Source organism: Fusarium flagelliforme (genome assembly GCF_020744385.1).
Source record: "Fusarium flagelliforme strain FIESC 12 MPI-CAGE-AA-0113 chromosome Unknown B0J16scaffold_4, whole genome shotgun sequence".
Taxonomy (NCBI): domain Eukaryota; kingdom Fungi; phylum Ascomycota; class Sordariomycetes; order Hypocreales; family Nectriaceae; genus Fusarium; species Fusarium flagelliforme.
The window spans coordinates 422921-438927 of NW_025763506.1; the positions used below are offsets into that span (position 1 = coordinate 422921).

The following is a 16007-nucleotide window of genomic DNA, read 5'->3' on the forward strand; positions in this document are numbered from 1 at the left end:
GATTTTGTCTCGACGAGATTCACGGTATATGTATTCAAGACAATCTGGAACGTGTCTCAGCGGCAAGAAAAACCACCTAGTTGATTTTACTCAGACCCAGACCCATTTTCATTCACACTCTCTTTCAAAATGTCGACAATTGCTGATGAAACCGGCACTGTGCCTTTCACCCATGAAGCTCTTGACCAACAAGTCGAGACCTTCTATCGCATCATCGGCGACTTGAAGTCAGGCCAGCGACCCTTGATTGCAGCTCATGGCGGTCCTGGCTCAAGTCACGATTACTTCCTGAACCCTCTTGCCAGTTACCCTGCAGAAACTGGCAGACCTTTGGTGCTGTACGATCAAGTTGGCAATGCCAAAAGCACCAACTTCTCCTTTGAGTCAAAGTCGCTGCCCAACCTGTCAGTCGATGTATACACTGCTGAACTCGACAACCTGGTGACAAAGCTCGGCATCCAGGATTTTGACTATCTTGGTCACTCCTGGGGCGGCATGATGGGTCTCGAGTACGTCATCAAGTACCAGCCCAAGATGAAACATTTGATCTTGGACTCTGTTCCCGCTTCCGTCGAGCTGTGGACGAACAAAATCAAGGATACCCTGAATGAGCTAGACCCTGCTGAACGGGACCTTGCACTGGAACTGGACACCGCCCAGCAATATGAGGATCCACGACTGCAAGCAATTTTGAAGAAGCTGCAAGATAAGCATGTCTGCAGATTGGATCCCTGGCCGGAAGCGGCTCAGGGTTTCTTTGGCACCATCATGGGCAACCCGGCTGTATATGCAACTATGCTGGGACCTAGCCAATTTTCCACATTGGGGGCGCTGAAAGGTAAGCCAAAGCAAACTATAGCGATAGTACGTGCTAACAAATTTCATCAGGCTGGTCTGTTGTTGGCCGCTGCAAGGATATCAAGGTACCAACACTGGTGCTTCACGGCGAGTATGACTGGGCAGACGACGCCGGTGTCAAGCCTCTCGTTGAGGAGATAGAGAACAGTCGACAGGTTACGCTCAAGGGATGCAGTCACATGTGTCATTTAGAGGATACGGAGGCGTTTAAGAAGGAGGTTTTTGGGTTCCTTAACAATTAGATGTAGATAAGACACAGACGGATTCTGCAATTTACATACAAATGCACATGGGTACTATTCATCTTTCAATAATGCAGTCATCTGGATAAAAAGCTTTGCTACAAGTCAATCTCGTAACAATATTCCTTGTCCTAATGGCAAACGACGGCGTGACAGTAGTTTTGGCGCACTTTCCGAAACCTCAGTCGAATGAATGTCACCGCCCCAATCTCGCCTCGGAGAATAGTCCATCCCCCCGTCCATCTCAGTAGAACCATCCTTTAAGAGACACGCCCCCTGAGGCTTACGATCTTACATCTTACGCTGTCGACCATCCCTTGTCCACGTTGCATTGACCCTGCCGCGGATAATTAGCGCAATAGACAGGGGTTATGGCGGGCTTACTACGTAGGGCTTAGCAACGCATTTCCCGCTCCTTAGTGCCCGAGAACCAATCGGTTAAGAGCAGGAACCCAGTGGAGTTGCAAAAGAACCTGGTGTAAGATCAATGAGAAACTGTCTTTGTTGGCCATGCGTCTTACAGCGGAAACGCAAGCATGAGCATGCAAGCGAAAAGGGCCTTTCTTTTCGGCAGATTCCTCGCTGATTAATTCGAAATGAATTATTAAGCCGTTGTTCAGTCATGCACGTAGACACGTGTGTCTACATGTCAGAGGAAACTACGAGCTAAAAAGATCATGTCCTACTCACAAACGTGACATTCAACAGTCAGTTCCCATCATACAACGACCATGTCCACCTCACCAGGTCTTGACAAAGCACACGCAGCGCCAGTCATGGCAAATGATGTTACCGCGGACCCTGAGCCTGCTTTCAAGGTCGAGACCAAGACTGAGGCTAGGGAGACAAGTACCGACGATGATGGCCAGACTTCTGAAGTTGAGTATCCTAAGGGATTCCAGCTTACTTTCATTGCTATTGCATTGGCTCTAGCTCTTTTCCTGATCGCTCTTGACATGGTGAGTTTCCATTATTTCCGTGCGAATCAGCAGCGACTGACCCTCTCTAGACAATCATCGCTACTGCCATTCCCAAGATCACAGATGAATTTCAGGGTCTTGACAAAGTCGGATGGTACTCTTCTGCCTTCTTCGTCACCATCGGATCTTTCCAGTCCTGCTGGGGGAAGGTGTACAAATACTTTCCACTCAAGATATCATTCCTCACAGCTATCCTCATTTTTGAGATTGGTTCCGCTATCTGCGGCGCTGCACCCAACTCGAATGCCCTCATCGTTGGACGCGCTCTTGCCGGCGTGGGTGGCGCTGGTGTGAGTGCCGGTAGCTACACCATCATCGCCTACTCGGCTACGCCTGAAAGACGGCCCATGCTACTCGGTTTATTGGGCATTTCGTACGGTTTCGCCAATGTCATTGGTCCACTAGTCGGCGGTATTTTCGCCGACAAGGTTTCTTGGAGATGGTGCTTTTACATCAATCTCCCTGTTGGCGCCATTTCCATCGCCATCATCACATTCTTCTTCCGTGACCCACCTCAGGCGAAGCCAGCCCGAGTCCCGTTGAAGGAGAAGTTGTTGCAGATGGATCTCGTTGGTGTTTCTCTTCTCATCGCTGCGACGATTTGCTTCGTGCTGGGTGTTGAGTACGGTCAAGGAAAATATAGCTGGGGAAGCTCAAAAGTCATTGGTCTCCTCGTTGGTTTCGTTCTCATCCTCCTCGTTTGGGCGGCGAATGAGTGGTGGATGGATGAGCGTGCCATGATCGTACCACGCATCATCAGAGACAGAACGAACTTGGTCATGTCTGGTGTCGCCATCGCTATTGGCGGTTCCTTCTTCCCAGTCGTTTACTACGTGCCCATCTACTTCCAGAGCATCGATCACGCTACTCCAATCATGTCTGGTGTTCGCAACCTGCCCATGGTCATCGCTGTAACATTCGGTATCTTCCTTGCCGGCGGTCTCATCTCCAAGACTGGTCGGTACCAACACATTTTACTCTTCGCCCTTGGTCTTTCTACCGTTGGCGCAGGTCTCATCTACACCTTCAACCTGCACACCTCCACCGGCAAGTGGATCGGCTATCAAATCCTTGCTGGTCTCGGTTGGGGACTTGCGTATCAGATTCCTTTGACTGTTGGTCAGGGCTCTTGCGATCCTATGGACATGGCGCTCATCACGTCAAACATTCTATGTTAGTACTTTCCCTTCCCATATTCACTCACACCAACACACGCTGACAAACTGGCCAGTCTTCCAATCTTATGGCGCTTCACTATTCATGTCGGCCGCCCAGGCCGCATTTGTAGACCAAATGACGGCAAAGGTCATGGAACTCAGTGACAGCATCAGCAAAGACCTGCTGGTTCTGACAGGCGCTACGGATATTTACAATGTCTTCAAGGGCGATGAGCTCGACGATGTGCTGGCTGGCTACATGCATGGTCTTAAGGTGGTTTATGCCATGGCCATCGGTACGATAGGCATCGGCTTCGTGATTGCTCTGGCAATGCCCTGGAAGAAGCTCAAGCAGGGACAAGCCACAGGTGGCGCTTAGATGGTTAAGGTGGAGTTGAATCATTTTGTTCTTGGTTGGCGTGTTGGCATATGTATGGTCAGCGCTTGGTGGGAAAGACTGTCCGGGAGGTGTGTATTTTCACAATCATGCAATTATAGAGGAATTGTCTATGTAGGCAAGAGAAAAGTTATTTCAGGGAATGAGATAACAACCCACAGTAAACAAGTGACGTGTTGGAAGGGACGGATAGAATGTGCCGTGAAGAGTAACAGTATCAAATCACTACATTCACCCTACAATTTGGCGACATGATTCCTGTCAAATCGGCAGATGTCAAAGTTCCATTGCCATATGGTAAATGCCTCGGATGTCAGAAGGATGCATCGAAGGATCATGCAGTTCGTTCAAGGACCTAGTATTCCACGGGTCCTTGTTAAATAAAACACAAATGGACCTGTCACTTTTGACACGCTGGGTTCTTTTTTGTAGGGATGCATCCGTAACTGACTGCCGGGATCGGTTCCAAGATTCTCAATTTTTCAATCTATCTCTATAGTAAATGTAGCCATTCTATTTTCACTGTAAAGCCCCATCGCGTCGTAAATTTTATCGCCAAAACGTCTCCATCACTGACCTCACAGCTCAAGTAGGCCCTCCTTAAAGTTGCCAAACCCATAGACGTATACCGGCTGCAACTTCGCAAGGCTCTTTACCCTCTCAACATCTTCATCAGCCATGGTTACTGACTCGTTTCCACTTTCACTAGTGACCAATAGACCACGAGGATAGAGATGATCAGTCCCGATATCCTTGCCCACAAAGTTGAACAAGTCATGACGCTCCCTGTAACACCAAGGCTGACCATCCTTGTACACCAAATCGTGCGTATCACGCACATCGCCCGAGAAAACACTCTCAAATACGCCAGCCACGTTGACGGAAATGGATGACATCCATGGCACGCGGAACACGGAGGCCTGGCCTAATCCCTGTGGGACAAGAGGGAATGACAGCTTGACTGCACCAGTGGAAGCGTGCACTGACAGACGCACGTGGTGAGGGAGGGCCTTCAGAACTAACCCTGTAAAGGCCTCAGAACGGGCCATGGTGGCTCGGGCCAGTTTCTTGGTAATCTTCTTTCCTTGCATGCGGCTGAGTCCCTGCATGACGGGGGTGTACTTCAGATCAATCTCGTAGAAGCGGCTCATCTGGGTGTAGGTACGAAGTGAGTCAGGGTCACGGGCGAAGAGCGCGTCTAGGAGCTCGGGCTTGGTGTGTTTTTCGATTTGGCCGCGGCAGTTGTGTAGACCCTCAATGTAGGATTCTTTGTCGAGGGGTACTGTAGGGACACCCATCAGCTCGTGGGGGGAGCTGATTCTGACGTTGAAGCCGTAGGTCTTAGCCATGCGGTCAATGGCTTGGGAGTACTCCCAAACCTTTTCGTCCGAGGTAGGGTAGATGTCTGTTGCGATGATGAGATATTGTTCTTTTCCAAGACTTCGGTGTTTACGTACCATTGAATACCGCTCCGTCGGAGGCTACTGTCACTTGGGCTCCGAAAGGATATACCTGACCGACATCCAGTGTCATAGAATGGAGTTTGTAGAGCCCGATGTATTCTCCCATGTCAGGAAGTGAGCCAGTCACTTTGTCGGGGTTTTCCTTGTTAATGTTAGATTAAGATATTTGTAATGACAGATCATGGATAGAAACATACCGACTTGAATGGGTAGGATGGAATAACAAAGTTGATGGGTTCACGACGACGAATCCAATACTCGACGTGGGTTCTGAACTTGGAGCGTCCCTCCCATTGTCGAACACTGTCGACACCATTTTCTGTGGTCTTGGTATGCATACCATACTTCTGTACAACATCCAGGATCTCATCAGCTAGTTCGGTGATATAGACATCGAGTGGTGCATCTGAATAGCGTCAGTGTTGTTGTAGGGTATCGAAAATAGAGAGTCGGTTAACATACTGTCTTCTTCGTCTGACATCCCAACTTCACGTACTACCACGGAAGTGGACTTTTCAGCCTTTTCGGCAAAAGCAGATCTAACCTCGAACATGATGTCAGACTTGTGAAGTGAACTTGAAGATGCTTAGTGAATGTCTTGAGAAATCTGAGGACTTTAATATTCATCTTGAAGTGTACCTAGGCTGCCCTTTTATACCAAAAACAACGTTATTCTCTAAATCTACAAGTCTGTTTCGTTTCATCACACTCGACACCCTCCCGCCATGCCCTGGTTCCGACCTCACTAGAGGCGCAGTGTGTATCGAGATGGTAGCCTAGTCTCCTCGCTGCGTGAAGACGGCTAGTGTATCAACAAGGCAAGTTGTGGTCTGCTAATGGTCCTATTCCGTCGTGGCCGGGGGCCTGTTGCTGCAGGAGCATGGGCAAAGGTATGGTTGAGAAGGTTTGACATGGTTGGATGAACTTCATTCTAGAAAACTCTGTCGTGGCTTGCGCTTACAGCATGACATGGCTCGGGTCGGGCCTGTTGATTCATGGTGTTCAATGCAGCTGTAAGCAGCTATGGACTTTTGGCAGGATTTCACAGCTGGATCGTCATCCTGGGCTGAAGGGGCAAGGCGATAGCTGGATCTGTGTGGCATGCTCGCTTTCTTTCGGTTGGCTTTGGCCGTTTATATCCATTTCTACTTTACTACAAACGACTACATGCAGGATCGATAGAACTCTAAGGTGTCTGTCCCGAGACAATGGAATGATAGCAATGATCGTCCTGAACTCCTGCAGTAGAAACCCACGTATAACGAATAGTACAAAGGCCGTGCGTAAAATCTCTTGTGCTCTCCAAATGCACCTGGTTCGATATGCAGATTTGACAATCCTGTCATAGTATGACGGAGATAATCTTCGGCCCGGCACATAAATGACCCTCTTTTTCTGTAGGATTGCTTTGTCATATGACAATATTCACTGAGGAAACAATGAACTCTGACAGGGCCTGGCATTCGGGGATTATACGGCGGAAATGCATGTCAGTCTTACGAGGTTAGCGCTAAAGGACTCGCAGGGCAGAGAAAAAACATCCTACTGTAAAATCCTATGGATAAAATATACGACAAAAGCAACTACCCAGTACGCACTTTTTACCCGAAAGGATCAGATCGGACTTCAACAAATCGAGATAACGCGCTTATGGTTTCATCCACGCTAGTAATGGCGAGATCGCAGGGTTCTACAGTACCTGCCTTACAGGGCTTGCGCTAAGGACTCTCGTTTTATTATTCGAATGCAGGACGTAACCGAATGCTGCCCGGTCGGATCTGACCCGCAATAGCGGCGTGGTCTGACGATGTTAGTAAGCTTTCCTCACGAGCTCGGTAGGTGTTATTTTCTTTTCTGCAGGGACGGGTAGGCCGACGCCATAAGCGGGCGTGAAAATACCTACCCTTGGTGGTAAATCATTCGGGATAAGTTTTTCTCAACGGATCTAGCCAAGCCTCTTAGTGAGGACATGCTAAGAGTAGTGGCCGTGGTCTAGCCAGGGGTAGCCCTTGACGAATGAATCCCTCATGCGACGTAGTAGCACAGCATACCACCAAGATTTCCCGCAATGGGTGCCGCACTAGGGACTTGCATAGCCGTCTCCCGTCAGCCTCAAGCTCTTGGCCACAACGCCTCTCCATGTGTAATTGGACGTCGTTTCATGATGCGAGTCTATCCAGGTATGCTACATAACTCAATTCAATCCAACAGAGGACCAGGTTGCCTTTTTATCTCACATCATTCTCTGAGCTGTTCTCTTCGTCAGATACCCGAACCACATTGCCAGTCACCCATCCCCTTCGAGTACCTCCCTTCTCTTGTCACTCTATCTGTCGCGTCAAATTTTGGGCTTGCTCAGTTTTGAAGATGGGTTCAATCAATACCTTCAGTCTGAGCGCCGACAGCGCCAAGTTTCTGAATGAGTCAGGAGCCTCAGCAGTCGGCTCAGACATTGTCCAGCGTTTTGAGCGGCTAACTGGGAAGAAACCTCATCACTTCCTGCTTCGACAAATTGTCTTTGCTCATCGACAATTGAATGACATCTTGTATGCTTACGAACGACGTGAACCCTTTGTCATTTTCACTGGACGAGGCCCAAGCAGTACTAGCATGCACGTTGGTCATGCTCTGCCCTTCCAGCTCGCCAAGTAAGTACCTTGCCGCTAATTCATTCATGAACCAAACACTAAATTACTTGTTTCGCGTAGATATCTCCAAGATGTCTTCAAGGCACCCACAATCATCATGTTGACGGATGACTCCAAGTACCTCTTCAATTCAAAGTACACACTGGAAGACATCAGACGCTACACAATCGGAAATGCAAAGGATATCCTTGCGTTTGGATTTGATCTGAAACTCACCTACATGTTCTCGTCCCTTGAGAACAGCAATGGTCTCCTTTATGAATGCAGCCTTGAGTTTGCCAAGCGCATTACTCCAGAGGAGGTTCATAAGCATACCGGCTTTCAATATGGAAGCATGAACATTGGCATGTTCAACTTCTTTGCCAAACAGAGCGCTGGCTTCATGCCTGGCAGTTTTCAAGACATCCTACCAGACGTCAAGACAAAGGGTTTGCCCAGTCTGACCGTTATCGGTACTGATGTCGATCCTTTTTTCTGGATCAGTCGTAAATACGCATCTCAGGTTGGAGAACGCACACCGTCTTTCATCTATACATCGCTGGTACCCAGTCTCGATCCTAAGGACACGGGCAAGATGTCGGCGTCAGTGACTTCGTCTGCCATTTTCCTTGACGACGCGGTTGCTGTCGCCGAGGAGAAGCTGAGAAAGCAGCTTAGCAGCAATGATACTGGCACTAGGTCGACTATGCTTGATTACCTGCGGGCCTACCAGCCGAACGTTGAGGACTTTGCAACGTTGCAGGATTTGAGTCATGATGAATTAGTGCAGGAGGTTGTGGAAGCCATCAAAGCATACTTGCTGGAATTCCAGGGCAGACGAAAGGAGATCACGGACGAGGTTTTGGCGGCGTTCATGCGACCACGGGTCATCTCATTTTCGGACTAAGGACAAGCAGGTCGTGTATAGTAGACGATTCTGAAATAGAAACGTGCCTCGAGATAGTCACTGATATTCTGCTGATGTATCCTGGGTAGTATAAAAACTAGAATTGAGTCATTACATCAACATGTACCAATCCGAAAGTTAATATGTGATATTCCCTGGCACCTTGTCGTAACATAAAGATTGTATCAGCGGCATATGCTGAGTATTGTGTTACCGGCGACTAGAGTTCAGTGGCTGATGCAACTTGCACACCTAACCTACTGAGATTTGACCTACTGGAGGTTGCAATTGATGATACTTTGAAGAGAAGACCTATCTTGGGCTTGCTGTTTGAAGATACCCTTGGTGTGTTACCGGCGCAGGTACAGAGTAGGCAACCAAGAGCTGTAAGAAAGTAACATCTCAGCAGCCAATAAAAGCAAGTGCGTCTATGATTACCAATGAAGAGCAGACGCTGCATATCTAAAAAAGGTATGGTATGGTCATACGGTTATATGGCCGTCCCGTTCCGTTGAAGAGCCGTAGGATCTGACTGCATTTCTAGGTCCACTCTGGCGGGAAGCACGGCATCCCCGTCATCCCAGATGCCTAATTGGGCAATGCCGAAATGCTACGCAGAGATCCTATGGAATCTAGGCCAATGTTCATGCGTCTTCTGCAACGTGTCTTATGTATCAGTGGATACTGCGGCTTATACAAAAGCTTGCACGCAATTTTGCACGTAAAGGCGCCCATAAGCGGCCTACGAATGTACCGTAAGCTAGGCGGTCTATCTAACATTATATTGTCCGCGACGATCGCCATAATATTTCCACTCTACCGATTGGCGAGGCTAAGCGCCACCCTAGTTACTGTTAAGCTGTTGTCGCTTTCATGATATCTCGCCTACTAAATGAAGCCGTCCATGCATGTTCTGCGGATCATTCCATCATCCCCAATTTTACGCCACACGCATGCTGTGTTTTGGGATCTGAATGCTTGCCATAAGGGAACGTCTCGACTGTATCAAAAAAAAACTTTACCTTGTCGGTCCAGACGTATTGATCTCAAGTTGTATAGGGGCTGACAGGTGAGTCCACGATCAGAACTGCCGAATCTCACGCTATGTACTTGCTTCATCTTATGTCAGTCTGCTCACTGAGCCTCGGCTGCCTTCCCAAAGTCCCATTTATCGTTGCATCACATCACCAAATACGAATTCCAGGCAATTGAACCGACCCTCCTGTTATCGCTTTCGGACCGTGTCTACTTAAAATCATCGCAAACCAAAATTCTTTCATGACATAACCTTTCAGGCTTATATAAAAGGCGGATCAGCGCCACTGATGAACACAGAGTCTTTGGAGAGACGCTTCCAATCTCAGCACTACATGGGACTACCGCGGCAAGATCAAATGTTTGCTCATGGACTAGATCAATGGCACGAAGCAATGCGGTCTGATAACAACACTGACTACGAGTCAACAAAGTCTTCGCGCCAGTCGCACCAATCTAATGCTTCTGGAACGTCATTCCATCATCAACAGAACATGCAAAATGCTATCTCGGATGATTTTAGCGCGGGGTTCCCAGGTGATTTCCACATAGTGCGTTGATCCATAGATCTGGTAAACCGAATCTGACCAAAATGATTTTAGGGCTATGATCACCTCGAAAATGAAATTCCTCTCATGACAAGTCACGAGGATCCTCTAGCCCTCCTTTCAACGATGCCTGGGTGGCAGGATTCTCTGGCTTTTGACCCAGCAACAGGATGGCAAGATCCCATGGCCTGTGATTCAACAATGGATGGCTGGCAGGATCTCCTAGCTTTTGACGCAATAATGGGTGCAAGGCAAGATCCTTCCACCGACTCTTCCAGAGCATCATCAGTATCTGCCAACAGCCGGCCCTCTGCAAAAGACGATGGTACACATACACAAGAATCATTTATTTGCAACGACGAATGCTGCCAGGGAAGAGCATTCAGCAGCCGTGCCAACCTTCGACGCCACGAAAATGAAAGAAAAGGACTGAGAAGGGTTTACGCCTGTAGCTTTTGCCACCGTGTTTTCAGCCGCTCAACTGCTGTTCGGTTACATCAGCAGAATGGCGTCTGCTTCAAGTCCAATGGCGCTACACAGTGACATCACACAAAACACACCACATGAGAGCCTGCAGCAATGATGAAGAATCGCTGAGATATGAATCCCTTTCCTTTAGCCTGAATTAGACAAAGATAGATGTATGGACATTTAGATACTTATAGAGACACAAGTCATGACCTCTTCCATAGTTCCGTTCTTAAAGTTCATGAATAGCAAGTTCGTTGATTTCGTTTTCCTGCCCAGTAAGCCCGTTGGAAGGTGGTTCCACCGGTCCCCTGACGTACGGTGCAAGCCGACATGAGTTGGTCCAAGATACCCTTTTGCATTTCTTCGTTGGCGTCACCGTAGCAAAAGCTGACTTGCGACCTAAGAACAGACTCATTTAAGCTCGCGACATCGATCCCAGATGAAACGGTAGAAACGACCACGACGTTCTTTGTCACCTTGGCGAGTTCTTCAGAAGTGAAAGCATATGTATACAGAAGAACGTCGATTCGCAACGGCATGCCTATTTCCCCGCCGACGATGAAACTAAAATTGCACGAGTTAGAGAAGATTCCAGAATGAGATCAAGTATGGGAAACCCAACTATTTTGAAGTCTGGTTGGAATTACCGGTGGTGGTGTTAAAGAGAGCTTTTAGGCTGTTAGAAATGGCTGATTTGATACCCATGGTAGTTTGTCCAACAGCCCACTGTCCATATCTTTGCTTGATTTCAGAAGCGATCCCGTCGCCTTGCATGTCTACACCACATCGTACCAAAGTATCGGCCCACATCGTTCCGTTGATACTGAGTTTGTGCGGGTCTTTATCATCTCTAAACATTGCCAGTCAATGGTCTGGTGACAAAAAACATGGTAATATTGTTCTCACCTGACAATCAACTGAAGTAGTTCGCCTTGTAGCTTCTCGGGGTCTTTTAGAGAAGTCAGGGAGTCGTTGGCTCTTTTCCCGGTCTCTGCATCTTGCTGCGCGGTGGTCTTTTTGACGGCGGATACTGTAATGTCTACGGAACTCTTGCTAAATTGAGTGTTCTAGTGGTATGGCTGGACAGCTCTGGTCGTACTCGGTGCTGGTGGGCATGGCGGAATTATACGTCGCTTGCTAAAAATTACCTGGCGACACCAGAAGGATGAGAAATTTGGCATAGTATTCTCGATTGGCATGTTCTTCAATGCTCAGCTCGAGAACGAGTAGCTCGTTCCAGTTTGAGCTTTTCAGCTGGCCACTTTGGCGCCCATTGTAACATGAATGCGAAGACATTACGACATCATTGGTCGATCGCCCTGATGTCAAGAGCGGGGATATGAAACATTGTCGTTCTAGCCAGCCGGTCCCTGTAGCTAGCTCCCTCGCGAGCGAGATCTGTGCAAGCCTGCAAATCTGAACAGCTAGGTACACCGACTTTTTCTCTGGAATGCATCAGGGCAGCACCCACTATGTTCAGTACGATATATACAGCTGTAACTTCACAATAAGATACCATCAGGGTTTGAACAGACCAGACCGGTCTCACTCGATCTGTGGGCAGAGGAGGCTATCATCTTGTCGAAGATCCACACAGGGATGGGCCAATGCGATAAGCCGTTTATTTCAACGTCTAGACTCCCAGTCACAGTCAAGCGCTGGGTACTGTCATTGACATTCGACAGATGCAAGGTGGTTTAGATATCGAGATGAAGCCCAACAAAGTCCAATATGTCTTACTCACCCGCCCTACCTAGTTTTCAACCAGGCATGAGACGCCCTTCCTTGTTTGCTTCTTAATGGTCTGTTTCTCTTCCTTTCACTACCTCCAAGGCAGCCATAGGTAATAGACACCATCTTGGTATAACCTCTTCGCTACCTAGAGGGACTGTGTAGATACTCTTCTCTTTCCTGACCAGTTAGATGAACCAAGCTTTTTCCTTCACCAAGTCATCCACCCATATGTGAGCGTATGGGTATAAAGTTCACGCTATCAATCTACACTTTAAAGCATCACGAGTCCAATGAGACATTTTCATTTTTGCCCTACCCTAACATAAGGTTCGGACTGCTGCACCAAATGCCTTGGTTCCGGTCTTTTTCTCCTTCATCCACCAACATCAATTATTAACACGGACATCAGCCCTTCCCCGACAACCAATTCAGCAAAGAAGTGAAGGAATCATTTTGCTATTCTTTCGCTGGCGTCGAAAGGAGAAGTATCGGTTGGCAGCTAGGCGTTCAGGCAGCTATTTCACGATAAAACGAACACTTGCCAGATGTGAGCATACAATCAAGGTTCCAAGCTGCGGAACACTTACTCAGATCAACAGAACATCCGAAAAAGAACGTCCACTAGTTCGCCATTGACCGGGATCAATGGCGGGCCCTTCATTACGGATGGAGGAGGATCTGGCCCTTTTGGACCATTTCGAGCTCTTCAATCAATCGTACGAATCCACCGAGCGTTACAATACACCCATTTCCTACTCTACACCGAAAAAGCCAGTTCAACCCCGCCCACAGTTGACAGTCAACGTCGTGAGTGGTGCGGCTACTTTTCAGGATCAAGGTTCCATCGAAAGGGACGAAGTCATCGATCACCTAACGTCTCAGTTAACTGCTTTATCGCGAAGAGTCGATGAACTCGTCCAGAAGCAGACGTCATCACCAGTTGTGATCGATAGTGGGACATGGAGCACGCCTACGGTGCGATCATGGGAGTACCCCGAGCTTGAAACAGTAGGGCGTGTGAGATCCTCAAATGGGTTCCACAGAGCCCAAGGTCTTGTGAAGTTCTCAAAGGAGTTTAAGACAGTCCCGACTGTACGTGTCAGTTTGTCAGCGGCGGACGTATCCAAAGATGCGGATTTCAGAGTCAAGGTGTACGCGACGGGGGTAGATATGACAGGATTCATTGCACATGTCGACACTTGGGGTGACAGCAGAGTGTATTCTTGTGAAATTTCTTGGGTAGCTATTGGATGTTGATTAATGCTGCACATCGTTTGGGTACATCTCCTCCAAAATCTGCCAGATTCGTCGGCGATTAGTGAATCCATGAGGGACACGTAGTCCCACCTTATCGTGGCTCCAGCCAAGGTTGTTGTCTTCCTCTGATTCATGAGGTGATATCTGCGCTGCGCTCATCACCTGCCTGCTGATCTTTTCCCAGTTCCATTTCTCGATCTCAGTTGTTTCCTTTCCAGTTTCATCATAGACGATTTGAGCATTAATATCCCAAAGAAAAGGAATTTGGAAAAATACCTGCTTCCACATGGATTGGGGCATCAAGTTGGTGCACTCAATTGAAGTTTGGCCATACTGGAAGAAGGAGCAGATATGATCTTTGACCTCCTGAGGCAATTCCTCAATCTGGTTTCTGAACTGCTTGGCATCCTTTGGTAACTGGCTTGAGGGCTCCGGTGCGAGCTCAAGATTTGCAACCAAGGCAGTAGTTAAATCCGGGATGGTAATAGGGCCCTCATTCCACTGTCAAATAATGTTAGTAAATAATGCCAGGACTAGTTCTGACATAAATTTCAAACTTACCCAGCCATTCCACTCGTTTCCGTATAGATAAATACTGGGTAAAGGCACATAGTAACGTTCCAGCCCGCAAGACAAGGGTTGTCCAGGTTGAGAGTTCGGTATTGAAGGTGTAAAATGCATTCCAATGTTGCCAGCATCCTCCATCTTGGATCTAGCACAGCGACGTTCTAATGTTAACCAAAATCCTCCGATTGAGCGGACTTTGGCGTTGGGTGACGCGCTCATTACGCGATTGAGAAGCTGTTCGCAAGATTTGTGTATGCCAATATACATCTTGCCCACCCATTCCGAAGGATCCTCTGAGTCTTCATTGACATCATAGTCCCATTGAGGATGTATCTCTGTGCGATCAGGGGGAAAGATGAGGTTACCACGATGAGTATTGGCGAAAGCATCATAACGTGTGACTTGTTCATCTGCCACCTTCAAGGATGGGGGCGCACCACAGAGTTCTGGCCAAGGAGGACCGGAAAATGCAACAACGTCGCCTTGGAGCACCAAGCCACAAATGGTGCAATGGACAAAATCGGGGTTGAATGCCATTGCTCATTGTCGGGAGGGGGGGTAAAGACGCGACAGAATCGTGGAAAATGCTGGGATAAAACGAAGGGAAGATGGAGATGATTAGGGCGGGCTGGAATAAGTGCACTAGGCTAGCATAGACCATCGTTTCTTACAGTAAGGACTCTGCCAGTGGGGACAGTATTAATCTCTCTCCACAGCAGAAGGACCCTTGGAAAATCTTCCTCAGCCTTCTTTTCAGCACGGCCACTACAGCGATCCGCGGCCTTGTTTCGAAACAAGACATCGCAGGAGCCATCCAAAGGTTTATCAATGGCCAACCATGTGAGTCATCTCAGCTCTTCTCCATTACTGGTGGAAAGCCATGCATGTCAGACTTCTCTCATTTCGCCCTTAACCGTAGTATTTCTGTTCGACCGACTCTTAATTAAGGAATGAACTTTATTGGAATACATAAGAGCGTAATTGTGATCCAGCAAAACCTCCAGTAGATATCACATCTACCTCACAAACTGATCTGCGAAGCTAGCCCCAAGTCCCACAGCCTCATAGTGCTCCCGCGCCTTAGCCAACTTACTGAACACATCCTCAACACCAACGGGATTGCCATCAGGGTCAACGTAAATGTATGCCCCTGTAACATGGAACAAAGTAACCATCTCTTTGACATCTTCAGGTACTTCCAGGGTATGAATGTCGCCAGGAGGCTCGTATGCATAACCGCCCTCAGTGGCCCACCAAGGGTGCTCTAAGTAGTGCCAACGCCCCTTGAGGACGGTTGCGTGTACACAGCCAGCATGTCGGTGGCGGGATAGAATACCAGATCGTCGCACGCGAAGAATGTTGACGAAATAGCCTCCAGATACGGAGAAGAGAAGAGGCCGGAACCAAACACCAGGAGCTTGGGGGACCCAGAGACGCTCGTCGCATTCAATTTCGAAGATACCGGGGACAACAAGGTCATCGGGTACGGCAGGCAAGCGAGGGCCACGGTAGGGTACAGCGTCTTGGTCTAAGCGTACGGTGCCATCTTTGGGCTTTGATGCATCCGATGGTGCGGTAACGGTCTCGGTTGCAGTAGACATGATGAATATGAGTGGAGATCTGATTGCGGTATGAATGTAGAGAAATGGTAGTTTTTCTTTGTTGTGGTGTCTTATGTTCAAATTGTCCAGACCTCGGAGGAAAGGAATCTGTCTTTTTATGTATAATTGCAAATCAAACCATAGCGGTTGTGAACCAAAACAT

General features: G+C 48.1%; 8 protein-coding genes across 8 annotated transcripts; 4 read left to right on the forward strand and 4 right to left on the reverse strand.

The window, feature by feature from the left end:
• Positions 1–79: 79 nt before the first annotated feature.
• B0J16DRAFT_303801 (Alpha/Beta hydrolase protein) lies at positions 80–1100 on the forward strand (the record flags this gene model as incomplete). The annotated part of the gene is made up of 2 exons (XM_046124692.1): positions 80–838; positions 889–1100. The coding sequence occupies exons 1-2, from the start codon at positions 130–132 to the stop codon at positions 1098–1100; spliced, it is 921 nt and encodes a 306-aa protein (XP_045982314.1). The 5' UTR covers positions 80–129.
• A 719-nt stretch (positions 1101–1819) lies between these two features.
• On the forward strand, positions 1820–3803 carry B0J16DRAFT_286071 (putative efflux pump antibiotic resistance protein). Its single transcript, XM_046124075.1, has 3 exons — positions 1820–2059; positions 2110–3253; positions 3312–3803. Exons 1-3 carry the CDS (start codon positions 1832–1834, stop codon positions 3614–3616), a joined length of 1677 nt encoding a protein of 558 aa, XP_045982315.1. The 5' UTR covers positions 1820–1831; the 3' UTR covers positions 3617–3803.
• Positions 3804–4087: 284 nt separating this feature from the next.
• On the reverse strand, positions 4088–5522 carry B0J16DRAFT_121682 (Pyoverdine/dityrosine biosynthesis protein-domain-containing protein). The gene is made up of 3 exons (XM_046121609.1): positions 5295–5522; positions 5092–5239; positions 4088–5039 (listed from the first exon to the last, which is right to left on the reverse strand). Exons 1-3 carry the CDS (start codon positions 5433–5435, stop codon positions 4213–4215), a joined length of 1116 nt encoding a protein of 371 aa, XP_045982316.1. The 5' UTR covers positions 5436–5522; the 3' UTR covers positions 4088–4212.
• A 1942-nt stretch (positions 5523–7464) lies between these two features.
• B0J16DRAFT_398101 (uncharacterized protein) lies at positions 7465–8631 on the forward strand (the record flags this gene model as incomplete). The annotated part of the gene is made up of 2 exons (XM_046132368.1): positions 7465–7745; positions 7806–8631. The coding sequence occupies 2 exons, from the start codon at positions 7465–7467 to the stop codon at positions 8629–8631; spliced, it is 1107 nt and encodes a 368-aa protein (XP_045982317.1).
• Positions 8632–10061: 1430 nt separating this feature from the next.
• On the forward strand, positions 10062–10757 carry B0J16DRAFT_383739 (uncharacterized protein; the record flags this gene model as incomplete). Its single annotated transcript, XM_046131357.1, has 2 exons — positions 10062–10217; positions 10269–10757. 2 exons carry the CDS (start codon positions 10062–10064, stop codon positions 10755–10757), a joined length of 645 nt encoding a protein of 214 aa, XP_045982318.1.
• A 157-nt stretch (positions 10758–10914) lies between these two features.
• Positions 10915–11801, reverse strand: B0J16DRAFT_383740 (uncharacterized protein; the record flags this gene model as incomplete). Its single annotated transcript, XM_046131358.1, has 5 exons — positions 10915–10953; positions 11003–11249; positions 11308–11535; positions 11592–11738; positions 11785–11801. The coding sequence occupies 5 exons, from the start codon at positions 11799–11801 to the stop codon at positions 10915–10917; spliced, it is 678 nt and encodes a 225-aa protein (XP_045982319.1).
• Positions 11802–13676: 1875 nt separating this feature from the next.
• Positions 13677–14381, reverse strand: B0J16DRAFT_268065 (uncharacterized protein; the record flags this gene model as incomplete). Its single annotated transcript, XM_046123474.1, has 2 exons — positions 13677–14177; positions 14238–14381. 2 exons carry the CDS (start codon positions 14379–14381, stop codon positions 13677–13679), a joined length of 645 nt encoding a protein of 214 aa, XP_045982320.1.
• An 878-nt stretch (positions 14382–15259) lies between these two features.
• On the reverse strand, positions 15260–15844 carry B0J16DRAFT_383742 (RmlC-like cupin domain-containing protein; the record flags this gene model as incomplete). The annotated part of the gene is made up of 1 exon (XM_046131359.1): positions 15260–15844. One exon carries the CDS (start codon positions 15842–15844, stop codon positions 15260–15262), a length of 585 nt encoding a protein of 194 aa, XP_045982321.1.
• Positions 15845–16007: the final 163 nt, after the last annotated feature.